General features: G+C 51.6%; 1 protein-coding gene across 2 annotated transcripts in view; it reads right to left on the bottom strand.

The window, feature by feature from the left end:
* The window catches only part of LOC142186338 (uncharacterized), a 252,710-nt gene that overhangs the window by 91,878 nt on the left and 143,257 nt on the right, over positions 1-17,575 (bottom strand). Inside the window, exons 3-4 of one of the 2 annotated variants that reach the window (XM_075261166.1) lie at positions 17,329-17,496; positions 17,153-17,219 (exon numbers count right to left, since the gene is read on the bottom strand). The exons of the other annotated variant lie outside the window; for it this stretch is intronic. Of the exons in view, the coding sequence (XP_075117267.1) occupies positions 17,153-17,219; positions 17,329-17,496 (235 nt within the window). The remainder of the gene's footprint in view (positions 1-17,152; positions 17,220-17,328; positions 17,497-17,575) is intronic. 2 annotated transcript variants of the gene reach the window in all.

Raw genomic sequence — 17,575 nt, 5'->3', positions numbered from 1 at the left:
TGACTACTGACTCCATCAGAGACCAGACTCAGACATCACATACACTATGCCTCCTAATGATTGGCCAGGATTACAGAGCCCCTGTATACAGTGTATATAGCAGCTGCAGGCTGAGAAGCTCAGATGAGACCTGAGACCTGACTACTGACTCCATCAGAGACCAGACTCAGACATCACATACACTATGCCTCCTAATGATTGGCCAGGATTACAGAGCCCCTGTATATATTGTATATAGGAGCTGCAGGCTGAGAAGCTCAGATGAGACCTGACTACTGACTCCATCAGAGACCAGACTCAGACATCACATACACTATGCCTGCTAATGATTGGCCAGGGTTACAGAGCCCCTGTATATATTGTATATAGCAGCTGCAGGCTGAGAAGCTCAGATGAGACCTGAGACCTGACTACTGACTCCATCAGAGACCAGACTCAGACATCACATACACTATGCCTCCTAATGATTGGCCAGGGTTACAGAGCCCCTGTATATATTGTATATAGGAGCTGCAGGCTGAGAAGCTCAGATGAGACCTGAGACCTGACTACTGACTCCATCAGAGACCAGACTCAGACATCACATACACTATGCCTCCTAATGATTGGCCAGGGTTACAGAGCCCCTGTATATATTGTATATAGGAGCTGCAGGCTGAGAAGCTCAGATGAGACCTGAGACCTGACTACTGACTCCATCAGAGATTAGACTCAGACATCACATACACTATGCCTCCTAATGATTGGCCAGGATTACAGAGCCCCTGTATATATTGTATATAGGAGCTGCAGGCTGAGAAGCTCAGATGAGACCTGAGACCTGACTTGTGACTCTTTCAGAGGTCAGACTCAGACATCACATACAAGCCAGCACATACAATGGTGGAACCTTATCAAGTGAAATGTTCCAGAATTCTAGTATCATTTTCACCAAATAAACCCTGTAACATGTTGGGCACCACATTTATCAAGTGTTTTAAATACTTTTAAAACTTGTGAAAAAGGGGCGTAGACTCACAGTAAAGGGGCGGGACCTACAACATTGTGCTACAAAAATTCACCAATAAGCTCCAGAGAACCTCATCTAATCTTCCATAGGAGACGCTGCTGCAGATTTTACCTGCACAAAGGCATTTACTGTCAGCCAATTTCAGTATAAAACCAGTGGAAGCGTGACAGACACCCAGGGAGCCCCATTACAGTCTATAGGGTCTGTGGGTAAGCACAGTCAGCAGGCGTGATCTCTCTTGTTCGGGTCTCTTGGCAGACCTGAACGATAGATAGCCCAGCTACAGTGTGAACCTAGTCTTACTGGTTTATAGGGGCTCTATCAGCAAAATTATGCTGTATGAGCCCCTCATATGCGTGAATAGCCTTTAAAAAGTCATCAAATTTTAAACCCACCGGCCGTTTTAAAATAAAACTATAAAAACATATATGTAAATCATACCTGTAGGTGCGCACTGGGCGGGCTCGTGCACGATCCGACGTCATCTTCGGTCTCTCCTTCCTCTTCTTTCTTCTTCCAGCGACGTCCTCCTCTCTCGGGTCTTCTCCGCCTCCATCTTCTGTTTTTCCGGCGAGTTGTGTTTAAATCCCCCCCCCCCCCCCCAGTGCACACGTACAGGTGTGATTTACATATATTATTTATAGTTTTATTCTAAAACAGCTGGGGGGGTTAAAATTAGATTAGCGGTGCCTGAATAGCCTTTTTAAAGGCTATTCACGCATATGTGGGGCTCATACAGCAAAATTTTGCTGATAGAGCCCCTTTAAAGAGGACCTTTCATCACTTTGGGCACAGGCAGTTCTATAATCAATAAAGAGTCGGGTGTCAGAGCTGTGAATTAGCATTAATCTGATGTCTGACTCTGATATCTGAGGGTGTCCTAATATGGACACTGGAAGGCCAGTCACCTCACAGGACGCCTAGGTCCAGTTGCTGGTTTCATAGTTTGGCCTGAGAGTTGGAGTTTGCAGTCTCTTTAGTGATTATCAGGGAGTTGGGATGAGTTTTCTCCCTTCACTAGGGGTCTGACCTCTTGTGAGTTTATTCGGCACTTTACATGTTTATGGTCCATTGGGACTGGTTTTAAAGAATATAATAAAAGTTTGATAGCTTTCTCTCCTTTATTTTCATATATTTGCTTGCCCTATGAGGATTGTACGATTCTCTGCAGTGAATTGAGTTTACATGAGCATCGTGTACTGACTTTTTTCAGTGAATAGTTTGTGCTTGAAACTGCTATTACTATTATTTATATAGCACCATTAATCCCATGGTGCTCTGTACATTATTATATTAATCCCATGGTGCGCTGTACATTATTATATTAATCCCACGGTGCTCTGTACATTATTATATTAATCCCATGGTGCTCTGTACATTATTATATTAATCCCATGGTGCTCTGTACATTATTATATTAATCCCATGGTGCTCTGTACATTATTATATTAATCCCATGGTGCTCTGTACCTTATTATAATAATCCCATGGTGCTCTGTACATTATTGTATTAATCCCATGGTGCTCTGTACCTTATTATATTAATCCCATGGTGCTCTGTACCTTATTATATTAATCCCATGGTGCTCTGTACATTATTATATTAATCCCATGGTGCTCTGTACATTATTATATTAATCCCATGGTGCTCTGTACATTATTATATTAATCCCATGGTGCTCTGTACATTATTATATTAATGCCATGGTGCTCTGTACATTATTATATTAATCCCATGGTGCTATACATTATTATATTAATCCTATGATGCTCTGTACATTATTATATTAATCCCATGGTGCTCTGTACATTACTATATTAATCCCATGGTGCTCTGTACATTATTATATTAATCCCATGGTGCTCTGTACATTATTATATTAATCCCATGGTGCTCTGTACATTATTATATTAATCCCATGGTGCTCTGTACATTATTATATTACTCCCATGGTGCTCTGTACATTATTATATTAATCCCATGGTGCTGTACATTATTATATTAATCCCATGGTGCTCTGTACATTATTATATTAATCCCATGGTGCTCTGTACATTATTATATTAATGCCATGGTGCTCTGTACATTATTATATTAATCCCATGGTGCTATACATTATTATATTAATCCCATGATGCTCTGTACATTATTATATTAATCCCATGGTGCTCTGTACATTACTATATTAATCCCATGGTGCTCTGTACATTATTATATTACTCCCATGGTGATCTGTACATTATTATATTAATCCCATGGTGCTGTACATTATTATATTAATCCCATGGTGCTGTACATTATTATATTAATCCCATGGTGCTGTACATTATTATATTACTCCCATGGTGCTCTGTACATTATTATATTAATCCCATGGTGCTCTGTACATTATTATATTAATCCCATGGTGCTCTGTACATTATTATATTAATCCCATGGTGCTCTGTATATTATTATATTAATCCCATGGTGCTCTGTACATTATTATATTAATCCCATGGTGCTGTACATTATTATATTAATCCCATGGTGCTCTGCACATTATTATATTAATCCCATGGTGCTCTGTACATTATTATATTAATCCCATGGTGCTCTGTACATTATTATATTAATCCCATGGTGCTGTGCATTATTATATTAATCCCATGGTGCTGTGCATTATTATATTAATCCCATGGTGCTCTGTACATTATTATATTAATCCCATGGTGCTCTGCACATTATTATATTAATCCCATGGTGCTCTGCACATTATTATATTAATCCCATGGTGCTCTGTACATTATTATATTAATCCCATGGTGCTCTGTACATTATTATATTAATCCCATGGTGATCTGTACATTATTATATTAATCCCATGGTGCTCTGTACCTTATTATATTAATCCCATGGTGCTCTGTACCTTATTATATTAATCCCATGGTGCTCTGTACCTTATTATATTAATCCCATGGTGCTCTGTACATTATTATATTAATCCCATGGTGCTCTGTACATTATTATATTAATCCCATGGTGCTCTGTACATTATTATATTAATCCCATGGTGCTCTGTACATTATTATATTAATCCCATTGTGCGCTGTACATTATTATATTAATCCCATGGTGCTCTGTACATTATTATATTAATCCCATGGTGCTCTGTACATTATTATATTAATCCCATTGTGCTCTGTACATTATTATATTAATCCCATGGTGCTCTGTACATTATTATATTAATCCCATGGTGCTCTGTACATTATTATATTAATCCCATGGTGCTCTGTACATTATTATATTAATCCCATGGTGCTCTGTACATTATTATATTACTCCAATGGTGCTCTGTGGGGTGTAGTCACACTGGTAAGGTTGTGTACAGGGGGTGCGGTGCAGACTGTGCGGTGTAGACACACTGGTAAGGTTGTGTACAGGGGGTGCGGTGTAGACTGTGGGGTACAGTCACACTGGTTAGGTTGTATACAGGGGGTGCGGTGCAGACTGCGGGGTACAGTCACACTGGTTAGGTTGTGCACAGGGGGTGCGGTGTAGACTGTGGGGTACAGTCACACTGGTTAGGTTGTGTACAGGGGGTGCGGTGCAGACTGTGAGGTGTAGTCACACTGGTAAGTTGTGTACAGGGGGTGCGGTGAAGACTGTGGGGTGTAGTCACACTGGTTAGGTTGTGTACAGGGGGTGCGGTGCAGACTGTGGGGTGTAGTCACACTGGTAAGGTTGTGCACAGGGGGTGCGGTGTAGACTGTGGGGTACAGTCACACTGGTTAGGTTGTGTACAGGGGGTGCGGTGCAGACTGTGAGGTGTAGTCACACTGGTAAGGTTGTGTACAGGGGGTGCGGTGAAGACTGTGGGGTGTAGTCACACTGGTTAGGTTGTGTACAGGGGGTGCGGTGCAGACTGTGGGGTGTAGTCACACTGGTAAGGTTGTATACAGGGGGTGCGGTGTAGACTGTGGGGTGTAGTCACACTGGTTAGGTTGTGTACAGGGGGTGCGGTGCAGACTGTGGGGTGTAGTCACACTGGTAAGGTTGTATACAGGGGGTGCGGTGTAGACTGTGGGGTGTAGTCACACTGGTTAGGTTGTGTACAGGGGGTGCGGTGCAGACTGTGGGGTGTAGTCACACTGGTAAGGTTGTGTACAGGGGGTGCGGTGCAGACTGTGCGGTGTAGTCACACTGGTTAGGTTGTGTACAGGGGGTGCGGTGCAGACTGTGGGGTGTAGTCACACTGGTTAGGTTGTGCACAGGGGGTGCGGTGCAGACTGTGGGGTGTAGTCACACTGGTTAGGTTGTATACAGGGGGTGCAGTACAGACTGTGGGGTGTAGTCACACTGGTTAGGTTGTGTACAGGGGGTGCGGTGTAGACTGTGGGGTGTAGTCACACTGGTTAGGTTGTGTACAGGGGGAGCGGTGCAGACTGTGGGGTGTAGTCACACTGGTTAGGTTGTGTACAGGGGGTGCGGTGCAGACTGTGGGGTGTAGTCACACTGGTTAGGTTGTATACAGGGGGTGCAGTGCAGACTGTGAGGTGTAGTCACACTGGTTAGGTTGTGTACAGGGGGTGCGGTGCAGACTGTGAGGTGTAGTCACACTGGTTAGGTTGTGTACAGGGGGTACGGTGTAGACTGTGGGGTGTAGTCACACTGGTTAGGTTGTGTACAGGGGGTGCGGTGCAGACTGTGGGGTGTAGTCACACTGGTTAGGTTGTGTACAGGGGGTGCGGTGCAGACTGTGGGGTGTAGTCACACTGGTTAGGTTGTATACAGGGGGTGCAGTGCAGACTGTGAGGTGTAGTCACACTGGTTAGGTTGTGTACAGGGGGTGCGGTGCAGACTGTGAGGTGTAGTCACACTGGTTAGGTTGTGTACAGGGGGTACGGTGTAGACTGTGAGGTGTAGTCACACTGGTAAGGTTGTGTACAGGGGGTGCGGTGCAGACTGTGGAGTGTAGTCACACTGGTTAGGTTGTATACAGGGGGTGCAGTGCAGACTGTGAGGTGTAGTCACACTGGTAAGGTTGTGTACAGGGGGTGCGGTGCAGACTGTGGGGTGTAGTCACACTGGTTAGGTTGTGCACAGGGGGTGCGGTGTAGACTGTGGGGTGTAGTCACACTGGTTAGGTTGTGCACAGGGGGTGCGGTGTAGACTGTGGGGTACGGTGTAGACTGTGGGGTACAGTCACACTGGCTAGGTTGTGTACAGGGGGTGCGGTGCAGACTGTGAGGTGTAGTCACACTGGTTAGGTTGTGTACAGGGGGTGCGGTGCAGACTGTGGGGTGTAGTCACACTGGTTAGGTTGTATACAGGGGGTGCAGTGCAGACTGTGAGGTGTAGTCACACTGGTAAGGTTGTGTACAGGGGGTGCGGTGCAGACTGTGGGGTGTAGTCACACTGGTTAGGTTGTGTACAGGGGGTGCGGTGCAGACTGTGGGGTGTAGTCACACTGGTTAGGTTGTGCACAGGGGGTGCGGTGCAGACTGTGGGGTGTAGTCACACTGGTTAGGTTGTATACAGGGGGTGCAGTGCAGACTGTGGGGTGTAGTCACACTGGTTAGGTTGTGCACAGGGGGTGCGGTGCAGACTGTGGGGTACGGTGTAGACTGTGGGGTACAGTCACACTGGTTAGGTTGTATACAGGGGGTGTAGTGCAGACTTTGGGGTGTAGTCACACTGGTTAGGTTGTATACAGGGGGTGCAGTGCAGACTGTGGGGTGTAGTCACACTGGTTAGGTTGTGCACAGGGGGTGCGGTGCAGACTGTGGGGTACGGTGTAGACTGTGGGGTACAGTCACACTGGTTAGGTTGTGTACAGGGGTTGCAGTGCAGACTGTGGGGTGTAGTCACACTGGTTAGGTTGTGCACAGGGGGTGCGGTGCAGACTGTGGGGTGTAGTCACACTGGTTAGGTTGTATACAGGGGGTGCAGTGCAGACTGTGGGGTGTAGTCACACTGGTTAGGTTGTGCACAGGGGGTGCGGTGTAGACTGTGGGGTACGGTGTAGACTGTGGGGTACAGTCACACTGGTTAGGTTGTGTACAGGGGGTGCGGTGCAGACTGTGAGGTGTAGTCACACTGGTAAGGTTGTGTACAGGGGGTGCGGTGCAGACTGTGGGGTGTAGTCACACTGGTTAGGTTGTATACAGGGGATGCAGTGCAGACTGTGAGGTGTAGTCACACTGGTAAGGTTGTGTACAGGGGGTGCGGTGCAGACTGTGGGGTGTAGTCACACTGGTTAGGTTGTGCACAGGGGGTGCGGTGCAGACTGTGGGGTGTAGTCACACTGGTTAGGTTGTATACAGGGGGTGCAGTGCAGACTGTGGGGTGTAGTCACACTGGTTAGGTTGTGCACAGGGGGTGCGGTGTAGACTGTGGGGTACGGTGTAGACTGTGGGGTACAGTCACACTGGTTAGGTTGTGTACAGGGGATGCAGTGCAGACTGTGAGGTGTAGTCACACTGGTAAGGTTGTGTACAGGGGGTGCGGTGCAGACTGTGGGGTGTAGTCACACTGGTTAGGTTGTATACAGGGGATGCAGTGCAGACTGTGAGGTGTAGTCACACTGGTAAGGTTGTGTACAGGGGGTGCGGTGCAGACTGTGGGGTGTAGTCACACTGGTTAGGTTGTGCACAGGGGGTGCGGTGCAGACTGTGGGGTGTAGTCACACTGGTTAGGTTGTATACAGGGGGTGCAGTGCAGACTGTTGGGTGTAGTCACACTGGTTAGGTTGTGCACAGGGGGTGCGGTGTAGACTGTGGGGTACGGTGTAGACTGTGGGATACGGTGTAGACTGTGGGATACGGTGTAGACTGTGGGGTACAGTCACACTGGTAAGGTTGTGTACAGGGGGTGCGGTGCAGACTGTGGGGTGTAGTCACACTGGTTAGGTTGTATACAGGGGGTGCAGTGCAGACTGTGAGGTGTAGTCACACTGGTTAGGTTGTATACAGGGGGTGCGGTGCAGACTGTGGGGTGTAGTCACACTGGTTAGGTTGTATACAGGGGATGCAGTGCAGACTGTGAGGTGTAGTCACATTGGTAAGGTTGTGCACAGGGGGTGCGGTGCAGACTGTGGGGTGTAGTCACACTGGTTAGGTTGTGCACAGGGGGTGCGGTGCAGACTGTGGGGTGTAGTCACACTGGTTAGGTTGTATACAAGGGGTGCAGTGCAGACTGTGGGGTGTAGTCACACTGGTTAGGTTGTGCACAGGGGGTGCGGTGTAGACTGTGGGGTACGGTGTAGACTGTGGGGTACAGTCACACTGGTAAGGTTGTGTACAGGGGGTGCGGTGCAGACTGTGGGGTGTAGTCACACCGGTTAGGTTGTATACAGGGGGTGCAGTGCAGACTGTGAGGTGTAGTCACACTGGTTAGGTTGTATACAGGGGGTGCGGTGCAGACTGTGGGGTGTAGTCACACCGGTTAGGTTGTGCACAGGGGGTGCGGTGCAGGCTGTGGGGTGTAGTCACACTGGTTAGGTTGTATACAGGGGGTGCAGTGCAGACTGTGGGGTGTAGTCACACTGGTTAGGTTGTGCACAGGGGGTGCGGTGTAGACTGTGGGGTACGGTGTAGACTGTGGGGTACGGTGTAGACTGTGGGGTACAGTCACACTGGTAAGGTTGTGTACAGGGGGTGCGGTGCAGACTGTGGGGTGTAGTCACACTGGTTAGGTTGTGTACAGGGGGTGCGGTGTAGACTGTGAGGTGTAGTCACACTGGTAAGGTTGTGTACAGGGGGTGCGGTGCAGACTGTGGGGTGTAGTCACACTGGTTAGGTTGTGTACAGGGGGTGCGGTGCAGACTGTGGGGTGTAGTCACACTGGTTAGGTTGTGCACAGGGGGTGCGGTGCAGACTGTGGGGTGTAGTCACACTGGTTAGGTTGTGCACAGGGGGTGCGGTGCAGACTGTGGGGTATGGTGTAGACTGTGGGGTACAGTCACACTGGTTAGGTTGTATACAGGGGGTGTAGTGCAGACTGTGGGGTGTAGTCACACTGGTTAGGTTGTATACAGGGGGTGCAGTGCAGACTGTGGGGTGTAGTCACACTGGTTAGGTTGTGCACAGGGGGTGCGGTGCAGACTGTGGGGTACGGTGTAGACTGTGGGGTACAGTCACACTGGTTAGGTTGTGTACAGGGGTTGCGGTGCAGACTGTGAGGTGTAGTCACACTGGTTAGGTTGTGTACAGGGGGTGCGGTGCAGACTGTGGGGTGTAGTCACACTGGTTAGGTTGTATACAGGGGGTGCAGTGCAGACTGTGGGGTGTAGTCACACTGGTTAGGTTGTGCACAGGGGGTGCGGTGCAGACTGTGGGGTACGGTGTAGACTGTGGGGTACAGTCACACTGGTTAGGTTGTATACAGGGGGTGTAGTGCAGACTTTGGGGTGTAGTCACACTGGTTAGGTTGTATACAGGGGGTGCAGTGCAGACTGTGGGGTGTAGTCACACTGGTTAGGTTGTGCACAGGGGGTGCGGTGCAGACTGTGGGGTACGGTGTAGACTGTGGGGTACAGTCACACTGGTTAGGTTGTGTACAGGGGTTGCAGTGCAGACTGTGGGGTGTAGTCACACTGGTTAGGTTGTGCACAGGGGGTGCGGTGCAGACTGTGGGGTGTAGTCACACTGGTTAGGTTGTATACAGGGGGTGCAGTGCAGACTGTGGGGTGTAGTCACACTGGTTAGGTTGTGCACAGGGGGTGCGGTGTAGACTGTGGGGTACGGTGTAGACTGTGGGGTACAGTCACACTGGTTAGGTTGTGTACAGGGGGTGCGGTGCAGACTGTGAGGTGTAGTCACACTGGTAAGGTTGTGTACAGGGGGTGCGGTGCAGACTGTGGGGTGTAGTCACACTGGTTAGGTTGTATACAGGGGATGCAGTGCAGACTGTGAGGTGTAGTCACACTGGTAAGGTTGTGTACAGGGGGTGCGGTGCAGACTGTGGGGTGTAGTCACACTGGTTAGGTTGTGCACAGGGGGTGCGGTGCAGACTGTGGGGTGTAGTCACACTGGTTAGGTTGTATACAGGGGGTGCAGTGCAGACTGTGGGGTGTAGTCACACTGGTTAGGTTGTGCACAGGGGGTGCGGTGTAGACTGTGGGGTACGGTGTAGACTGTGGGGTACAGTCACACTGGTTAGGTTGTGTACAGGGGATGCAGTGCAGACTGTGAGGTGTAGTCACACTGGTAAGGTTGTGTACAGGGGGTGCGGTGCAGACTGTGGGGTGTAGTCACACTGGTTAGGTTGTATACAGGGGATGCAGTGCAGACTGTGAGGTGTAGTCACACTGGTAAGGTTGTGTACAGGGGGTGCGGTGCAGACTGTGGGGTGTAGTCACACTGGTTAGGTTGTGCACAGGGGGTGCGGTGCAGACTGTGGGGTGTAGTCACACTGGTTAGGTTGTATACAGGGGGTGCAGTGCAGACTGTTGGGTGTAGTCACACTGGTTAGGTTGTGCACAGGGGGTGCGGTGTAGACTGTGGGGTACGGTGTAGACTGTGGGATACGGTGTAGACTGTGGGATACGGTGTAGACTGTGGGGTACAGTCACACTGGTAAGGTTGTGTACAGGGGGTGCGGTGCAGACTGTGGGGTGTAGTCACACTGGTTAGGTTGTATACAGGGGGTGCAGTGCAGACTGTGAGGTGTAGTCACACTGGTTAGGTTGTATACAGGGGGTGCGGTGCAGACTGTGGGGTGTAGTCACACTGGTTAGGTTGTATACAGGGGATGCAGTGCAGACTGTGAGGTGTAGTCACATTGGTAAGGTTGTGCACAGGGGGTGCGGTGCAGACTGTGGGGTGTAGTCACACTGGTTAGGTTGTGCACAGGGGGTGCGGTGCAGACTGTGGGGTGTAGTCACACTGGTTAGGTTGTATACAAGGGGTGCAGTGCAGACTGTGGGGTGTAGTCACACTGGTTAGGTTGTGCACAGGGGGTGCGGTGTAGACTGTGGGGTACGGTGTAGACTGTGGGGTACAGTCACACTGGTAAGGTTGTGTACAGGGGGTGCGGTGCAGACTGTGGGGTGTAGTCACACCGGTTAGGTTGTATACAGGGGGTGCAGTGCAGACTGTGAGGTGTAGTCACACTGGTTAGGTTGTATACAGGGGGTGCGGTGCAGACTGTGGGGTGTAGTCACACTGGTTAGATTGTATACAGGGGATGCAGTGCAGACTGTGAGGTGTAGTCACACTGGTAAGGTTGTGCACAGGGGGTGCGGTGCAGACTGTGGGGTGTAGTCACACTGGTTAGGTTGTGCACAGGGGGTGCGGTGCAGGCTGTGGGGTGTAGTCACACTGGTTAGGTTGTATACAGGGGGTGCAGTGCAGACTGTGGGGTGTAGTCACACTGGTTAGGTTGTGCACAGGGGGTGCGGTGTAGACTGTGGGGTACGGTGTAGACTGTGGGGTACGGTGTAGACTGTGGGGTACAGTCACACTGGTAAGGTTGTGTACAGGGGGTGCGGTGCAGACTGTGGGGTGTAGTCACACTGGTTAGGTTGTGTACAGGGGGTGCGGTGTAGACTGTGAGGTGTAGTCACACTGGTAAGGTTGTGTACAGGGGGTGCGGTGCAGACTGTGGGGTGTAGTCACACTGGTTAGGTTGTGTACAGGGGGTGCGGTGCAGACTGTGGGGTGTAGTCACACTGGTTAGGTTGTGCACAGGGGGTGCGGTGCAGACTGTGGGGTGTAGTCACACTGGTTAGGTTGTGCACAGGGGGTGCGGTGCAGACTGTGGGGTACGGTGTAGACTGTGGGGTACAGTCACACTGGTTAGGTTGTATACAGGGGGTGTAGTGCAGACTGTGGGGTGTAGTCACACTGGTTAGGTTGTATACAGGGGGTGCAGTGCAGACTGTGGGGTGTAGTCACACTGGTTAGGTTGTGCACAGGGGGTGCGGTGCAGACTGTGGGGTACGGTGTAGACTGTGGGGTACAGTCACACTGGTTAGGTTGTGTACAGGGGTTGCAGTGCAGACTGTGGGGTGTAGTCACACTGGTTAGGTTGTGCACAGGGGGTGCGGTGCAGACTGTGGGGTGTAGTCACACTGGTTAGGTTGTATACAGGGGGTGCAGTGCAGACTGTGGGGTGTAGTCACACTGGTTAGGTTGTGCACAGGGGGTGCGGTGTAGACTGTGGGGTACGGTGTAGACTGTGGGGTACAGTCACACTGGTTAGGTTGTTTACAGGGGGTGCGGTGCAGACTGTGAGGTGAAGTCACACTGGTTAGGTTGTGTACAGGGGATGCAGTGCAGACTGTGAGGTGTAGTCACACTGGTAAGGTTGTGTACAGGGGGTGCGGTGCAGACTGTGGGGTGTAGTCACACTGGTTAGGTTGTATACAGGGGATGCAGTGCAGACTGTGAGGTGTAGTCACACTGGTAAGGTTGTGTACAGGGGGTGCGGTGCAGACTGTGGGGTGTAGTCACACTGGTTAGGTTGTGCACAGGGGGTGCGGTGCAGACTGTGGGGTGTAGTCACACTGGTTAGGTTGTATACAGGGGGTGCAGTGCAGACTGTGGGGTGTAGTCACACTGGTTAGGTTGTGCACAGGGGGTGCGGTGTAGACTGTGGGGTACGGTGTAGACTGTGGAATACGGTGTAGACTGTGGGGTACAGTCACACTGGTAAGGTTGTGTACAGGGGGTGCGGTGCAGACTGTGGGGTGTAGTCACACTGGTTAGGTTGTATACAGGGGGTGCAGTGCAGACTGTGAGGTGTAGTCACACTGGTTAGGTTGTATACAGGGGGTGCGGTGCAGACTGTGGGGTGTAGTCACACTGGTTAGGTTGTGCACAGGGGGTGCGGTGTAGACTGTGGGGTACGGTGTAGACTGTGGGGTACAGTCACACTGGCTAGGTTGTGTACAGGGGGTGCGGTGCAGACTGTGAGGTGTAGTCACACTGGTTAGGTTGTGTACAGGGGGTGCGGTGCAGACTGTGGGGTGTAGTCACACTGGTTAGGTTGTATACAGGGGGTGCAGTGCAGACTGTGAGGTGTAGTCACACTGGTAAGGTTGTGTACAGGGGGTGCGGTGCAGACTGTGGGGTGTAGTCACACTGGTTAGGTTGTGTACAGGGGGTGCGGTGCAGACTGTGGGGTGTAGTCACACTGGTTAGGTTGTGCACAGGGGGTGCGGTGCAGACTGTGGGGTGTAGTCACACTGGTTAGGTTGTATACAGGGGGTGCAGTGCAGACTGTGGGGTGTAGTCACACTGGTTAGGTTGTGCACAGGGGGTGCGGTGCAGACTGTGGGGTACGGTGTAGACTGTGGGGTACAGTCACACTGGTTAGGTTGTATACAGGGGGTGTAGTGCAGACTTTGGGGTGTAGTCACACTGGTTAGGTTGTATACAGGGGGTGCAGTGCAGACTGTGGGGTGTAGTCACACTGGTTAGGTTGTGCACAGGGGGTGCGGTGCAGACTGTGGGGTACGGTGTAGACTGTGGGGTACAGTCACACTGGTTAGGTTGTGTACAGGGGTTGCAGTGCAGACTGTGGGGTGTAGTCACACTGGTTAGGTTGTGCACAGGGGGTGCGGTGCAGACTGTGGGGTGTAGTCACACTGGTTAGGTTGTATACAGGGGGTGCAGTGCAGACTGTGCGGTGTAGTCACACTGGTTAGGTTGTGCACAGGGGGTGCGGTGTAGACTGTGGGGTACGGTGTAGACTGTGGGGTACAGTCACACTGGTTAGGTTGTGTACAGGGGGTGCGGTGCAGACTGTGAGGTGTAGTCACACTGGTAAGGTTGTGTACAGGGGGTGCGGTGCAGACTGTGGGGTGTAGTCACACTGGTTAGGTTGTGCACAGGGGGTGCGGTGCAGACTGTGGGGTGTAGTCACACTGGTTAGGTTGTATACAGGGGGTGCAGTGCAGACTGTGGGGTGTAGTCACACTGGTTAGGTTGTGCACAGGGGGTGCGGTGTAGACTGTGGGGTACGGTGTAGACTGTGGGGTACAGTCACACTGGTTAGGTTGTGTACAGGGGATGCAGTGCAGACTGTGAGGTGTAGTCACACTGGTAAGGTTGTGTACAGGGGGTGCGGTGCAGACTGTGGGGTGTAGTCACACTGGTTAGGTTGTATACAGGGGATGCAGTGCAGACTGTGAGGTGTAGTCACACTGGTAAGGTTGTGTACAGGGGGTGCGGTGCAGACTGTGGGGTGTAGTCACACTGGTTAGGTTGTGCACAGGGGGTGCGGTGCAGACTGTGGGGTGTAGTCACACTGGTTAGGTTGTATACAGGGGGTGCAGTGCAGACTGTTGGGTGTAGTCACACTGGTTAGGTTGTGCACAGGGGGTGCGGTGTAGACTGTGGGGTACGGTGTAGACTGTGGGATACGGTGTAGACTGTGGGATACGGTGTAGACTGTGGGGTACAGTCACACTGGTAAGGTTGTGTACAGGGGGTGCGGTGCAGACTGTGGGGTGTAGTCACACTGGTTAGGTTGTATACAGGGGGTGCAGTGCAGACTGTGAGGTGTAGTCACACTGGTTAGGTTGTATACAGGGGGTGCGGTGCAGACTGTGGGGTGTAGTCACACTGGTTAGGTTGTATACAGGGGATGCAGTGCAGACTGTGAGGTGTAGTCACATTGGTAAGGTTGTGCACAGGGGGTGCGGTGCAGACTGTGGGGTGTAGTCACACTGGTTAGGTTGTATACAAGGGGTGCAGTGCAGACTGTGGGGTGTAGTCACACTGGTTAGGTTGTGCACAGGGGGTGCGGTGTAGACTGTGGGGTACGGTGTAGACTGTGGGGTACAGTCACACTGGTAAGGTTGTGTACAGGGGGTGCGGTGCAGACTGTGGGGTGTAGTCACACCGGTTAGGTTGTATACAGGGGGTGCAGTGCAGACTGTGAGGTGTAGTCACACTGGTTAGGTTGTATACAGGGGGTGCGGTGCAGACTGTGGGGTGTAGTCACACTGGTTAGATTGTATACAGGGGATGCAGTGCAGACTGTGAGGTGTAGTCACACTGGTAAGGTTGTGCACAGGGGGTGCGGTGCAGACTGTGGGGTGTAGTCACACTGGTTAGGTTGTGCACAGGGGGTGCGGTGCAGGCTGTGGGGTGTAGTCACACTGGTTAGGTTGTATACAGGGGGTGCAGTGCAGACTGTGGGGTGTAGTCACACTGGTTAGGTTGTGCACAGGGGGTGCGGTGTAGACTGTGGGGTACGGTGTAGACTGTGGGGTACGGTGTAGACTGTGGGGTACAGTCACACTGGTAAGGTTGTGTACAGGGGGTGCGGTGCAGACTGTGGGGTGTAGTCACACTGGTTAGGTTGTGTACAGGGGGTGCGGTGTAGACTGTGAGGTGTAGTCACACTGGTAAGGTTGTGTACAGGGGGTGCGGTGCAGACTGTGGGGTGTAGTCACACTGGTTAGGTTGTGTACAGGGGGTGCGGTGCAGACTGTGGGGTGTAGTCACACTGGTTAGGTTGTGCACAGGGGGTGCGGTGCAGACTGTGGGGTGTAGTCACACTGGTTAGGTTGTGCACAGGGGGTGCGGTGCAGACTGTGGGGTACGGTGTAGACTGTGGGGTACAGTCACACTGGTTAGGTTGTATACAGGGGGTGTAGTGCAGACTGTGGGGTGTAGTCACACTGGTTAGGTTGTATACAGGGGGTGCAGTGCAGACTGTGGGGTGTAGTCACACTGGTTAGGTTGTGCACAGGGGGTGCGGTGCAGACTGTGGGGTACGGTGTAGACTGTGGGGTACAGTCACACTGGTTAGGTTGTGTACAGGGGTTGCAGTGCAGACTGTGGGGTGTAGTCACACTGGTTAGGTTGTGCACAGGGGGTGCGGTGCAGACTGTGGGGTGTAGTCACACTGGTTAGGTTGTATACAGGGGGTGCAGTGCAGACTGTTGGGTGTAGTCACACTGGTTAGGTTGTGCACAGGGGGTGCGGTGTAGACTGTGGGGTACGGTGTAGACTGTGGGATACGGTGTAGACTGTGGGATACGGTGTAGACTGTGGGGTACAGTCACACTGGTAAGGTTGTGTACAGGGGGTGCGGTGCAGACTGTGGGGTACGGTGTAGACTGTGGGGTACAGTCACACTGGTTAGGTTGTATACAGGGGGTGTAGTGCAGACTGTGGGGTGTAGTCACACTGGTTAGGTTGTATACAGGGGATGCAGTGCAGACTGTGAGGTGTAGTCACACTGGTAAGGTTGTGCACAGGGGGTGCGGTGCAGACTGTGGGGTGTAGTCACACTGGTTAGGTTGTGCACAGGGGGTGCGGTGCAGACTGTGGGGTGTAGTCACACTGGTTAGGTTGTATACAGGGGGTGCAGTGCAGACTGTGGGGTGTAGTCACACTGGTTAGGTTGTGCACAGGGGGTGCGGTGTAGACTGTGGGGTACGGTGTAGACTGTGGGGTACAGTCACACTGGTAAGGTTGTGTACAGGGGGTGCGGTGCAGACTGTGGGGTGTAGTCACACTGGTTAGGTTGTATACAGGGGGTGCAGTGCAGACTGTGAGGTGTAGTCACACTGGTTAGGTTGTATACAGGGGGTGCGGTGCAGACTGTGGGGTGTAGTCACACTGGTTAGATTGTATACAGGGGATGCAGTGCAGACTGTGAGGTGTAGTCACACTGGTAAGGTTGTGCACAGGGGGTGCGGTGCAGACTGTGGGGTGTAGTCACACTGGTTAGGTTGTGCACAGGGGGTGCGGTGCAGACTGTGGGGTGTAGTCACACTGGTTAGGTTGTATACAGGGGGTGCAGTGCAGACTGTGGGGTGTAGTCACACTGGTTAGGTTGTGCACAGGGGGTGCGGTGTAGACTGTGGGGTACGGTGTAGACTGTGGGGTACGGTGTAGACTGTGGGGTACAGTCACACTGGTAAGGTTGTGTACAGGGGGTGCGGTGCAGACTGTGGGGTGTAGTCACACTGGTTAGGTTGTATACAGGGGGTGCAGTGCAGACTGTGAGGTGTAGTCACACTGCGCCCCTTACTAGTACCGTATACAATCAACTATAACACAGGCGGGGTCGGAGAGATCTGTCAGACCTTTGTTGGACTGGAATAGCTGATCAGTGCAGGGTCTATGTGTCACACTCGCACCAATCTGATTCTGATCAATTATAAGCCTGGAATCCCCCTTTAAGGCTCTCCTTACCTGGTGCTGTCTGGGGGGGGTGGGGGTCCTCCACCATCACCTTATGTTCTTCAGAATCCTCCCACTCCTATATGGAGAGATAGACAGTGACATCCTGACACCTTATGACACCGCCATCACCCCTCCCCCTCCTGTACTGTTATTGGAGAATTTCCCAGCATTCTCAGCAGTGTCACCTCTCCAGTCAGCAGCTCAATCATCTTGTTGGTAAGTTCTAGAATCTTCTGCCTTTTGCTTCGCTCATGTATGCGGGGGTTTCGTCTCTTGCTCCATCCCCTGCACTCCTGGAGAAAGATGTTGGGAGTCCGGGAGTCCCCTGGGGCCTTCTTTACTATTGTGTATTCCTGTAGGTACAAAGAGACAATGTCACTTTAATCCAATACCCCACCACCAGAATAATGACAATGATGAAAGGGGTCGGAA

The sequence above is a fragment of the Leptodactylus fuscus genome, assembly GCF_031893055.1.
Source record: "Leptodactylus fuscus isolate aLepFus1 chromosome 2 unlocalized genomic scaffold, aLepFus1.hap2 SUPER_2_unloc_3, whole genome shotgun sequence".
Taxonomy (NCBI): Eukaryota; Metazoa; Chordata; class Amphibia; order Anura; family Leptodactylidae; genus Leptodactylus; species Leptodactylus fuscus.
Note: the sequence above shows the minus strand (reverse complement) of the source record. Positions and strands in the feature narration are given on the sequence as shown.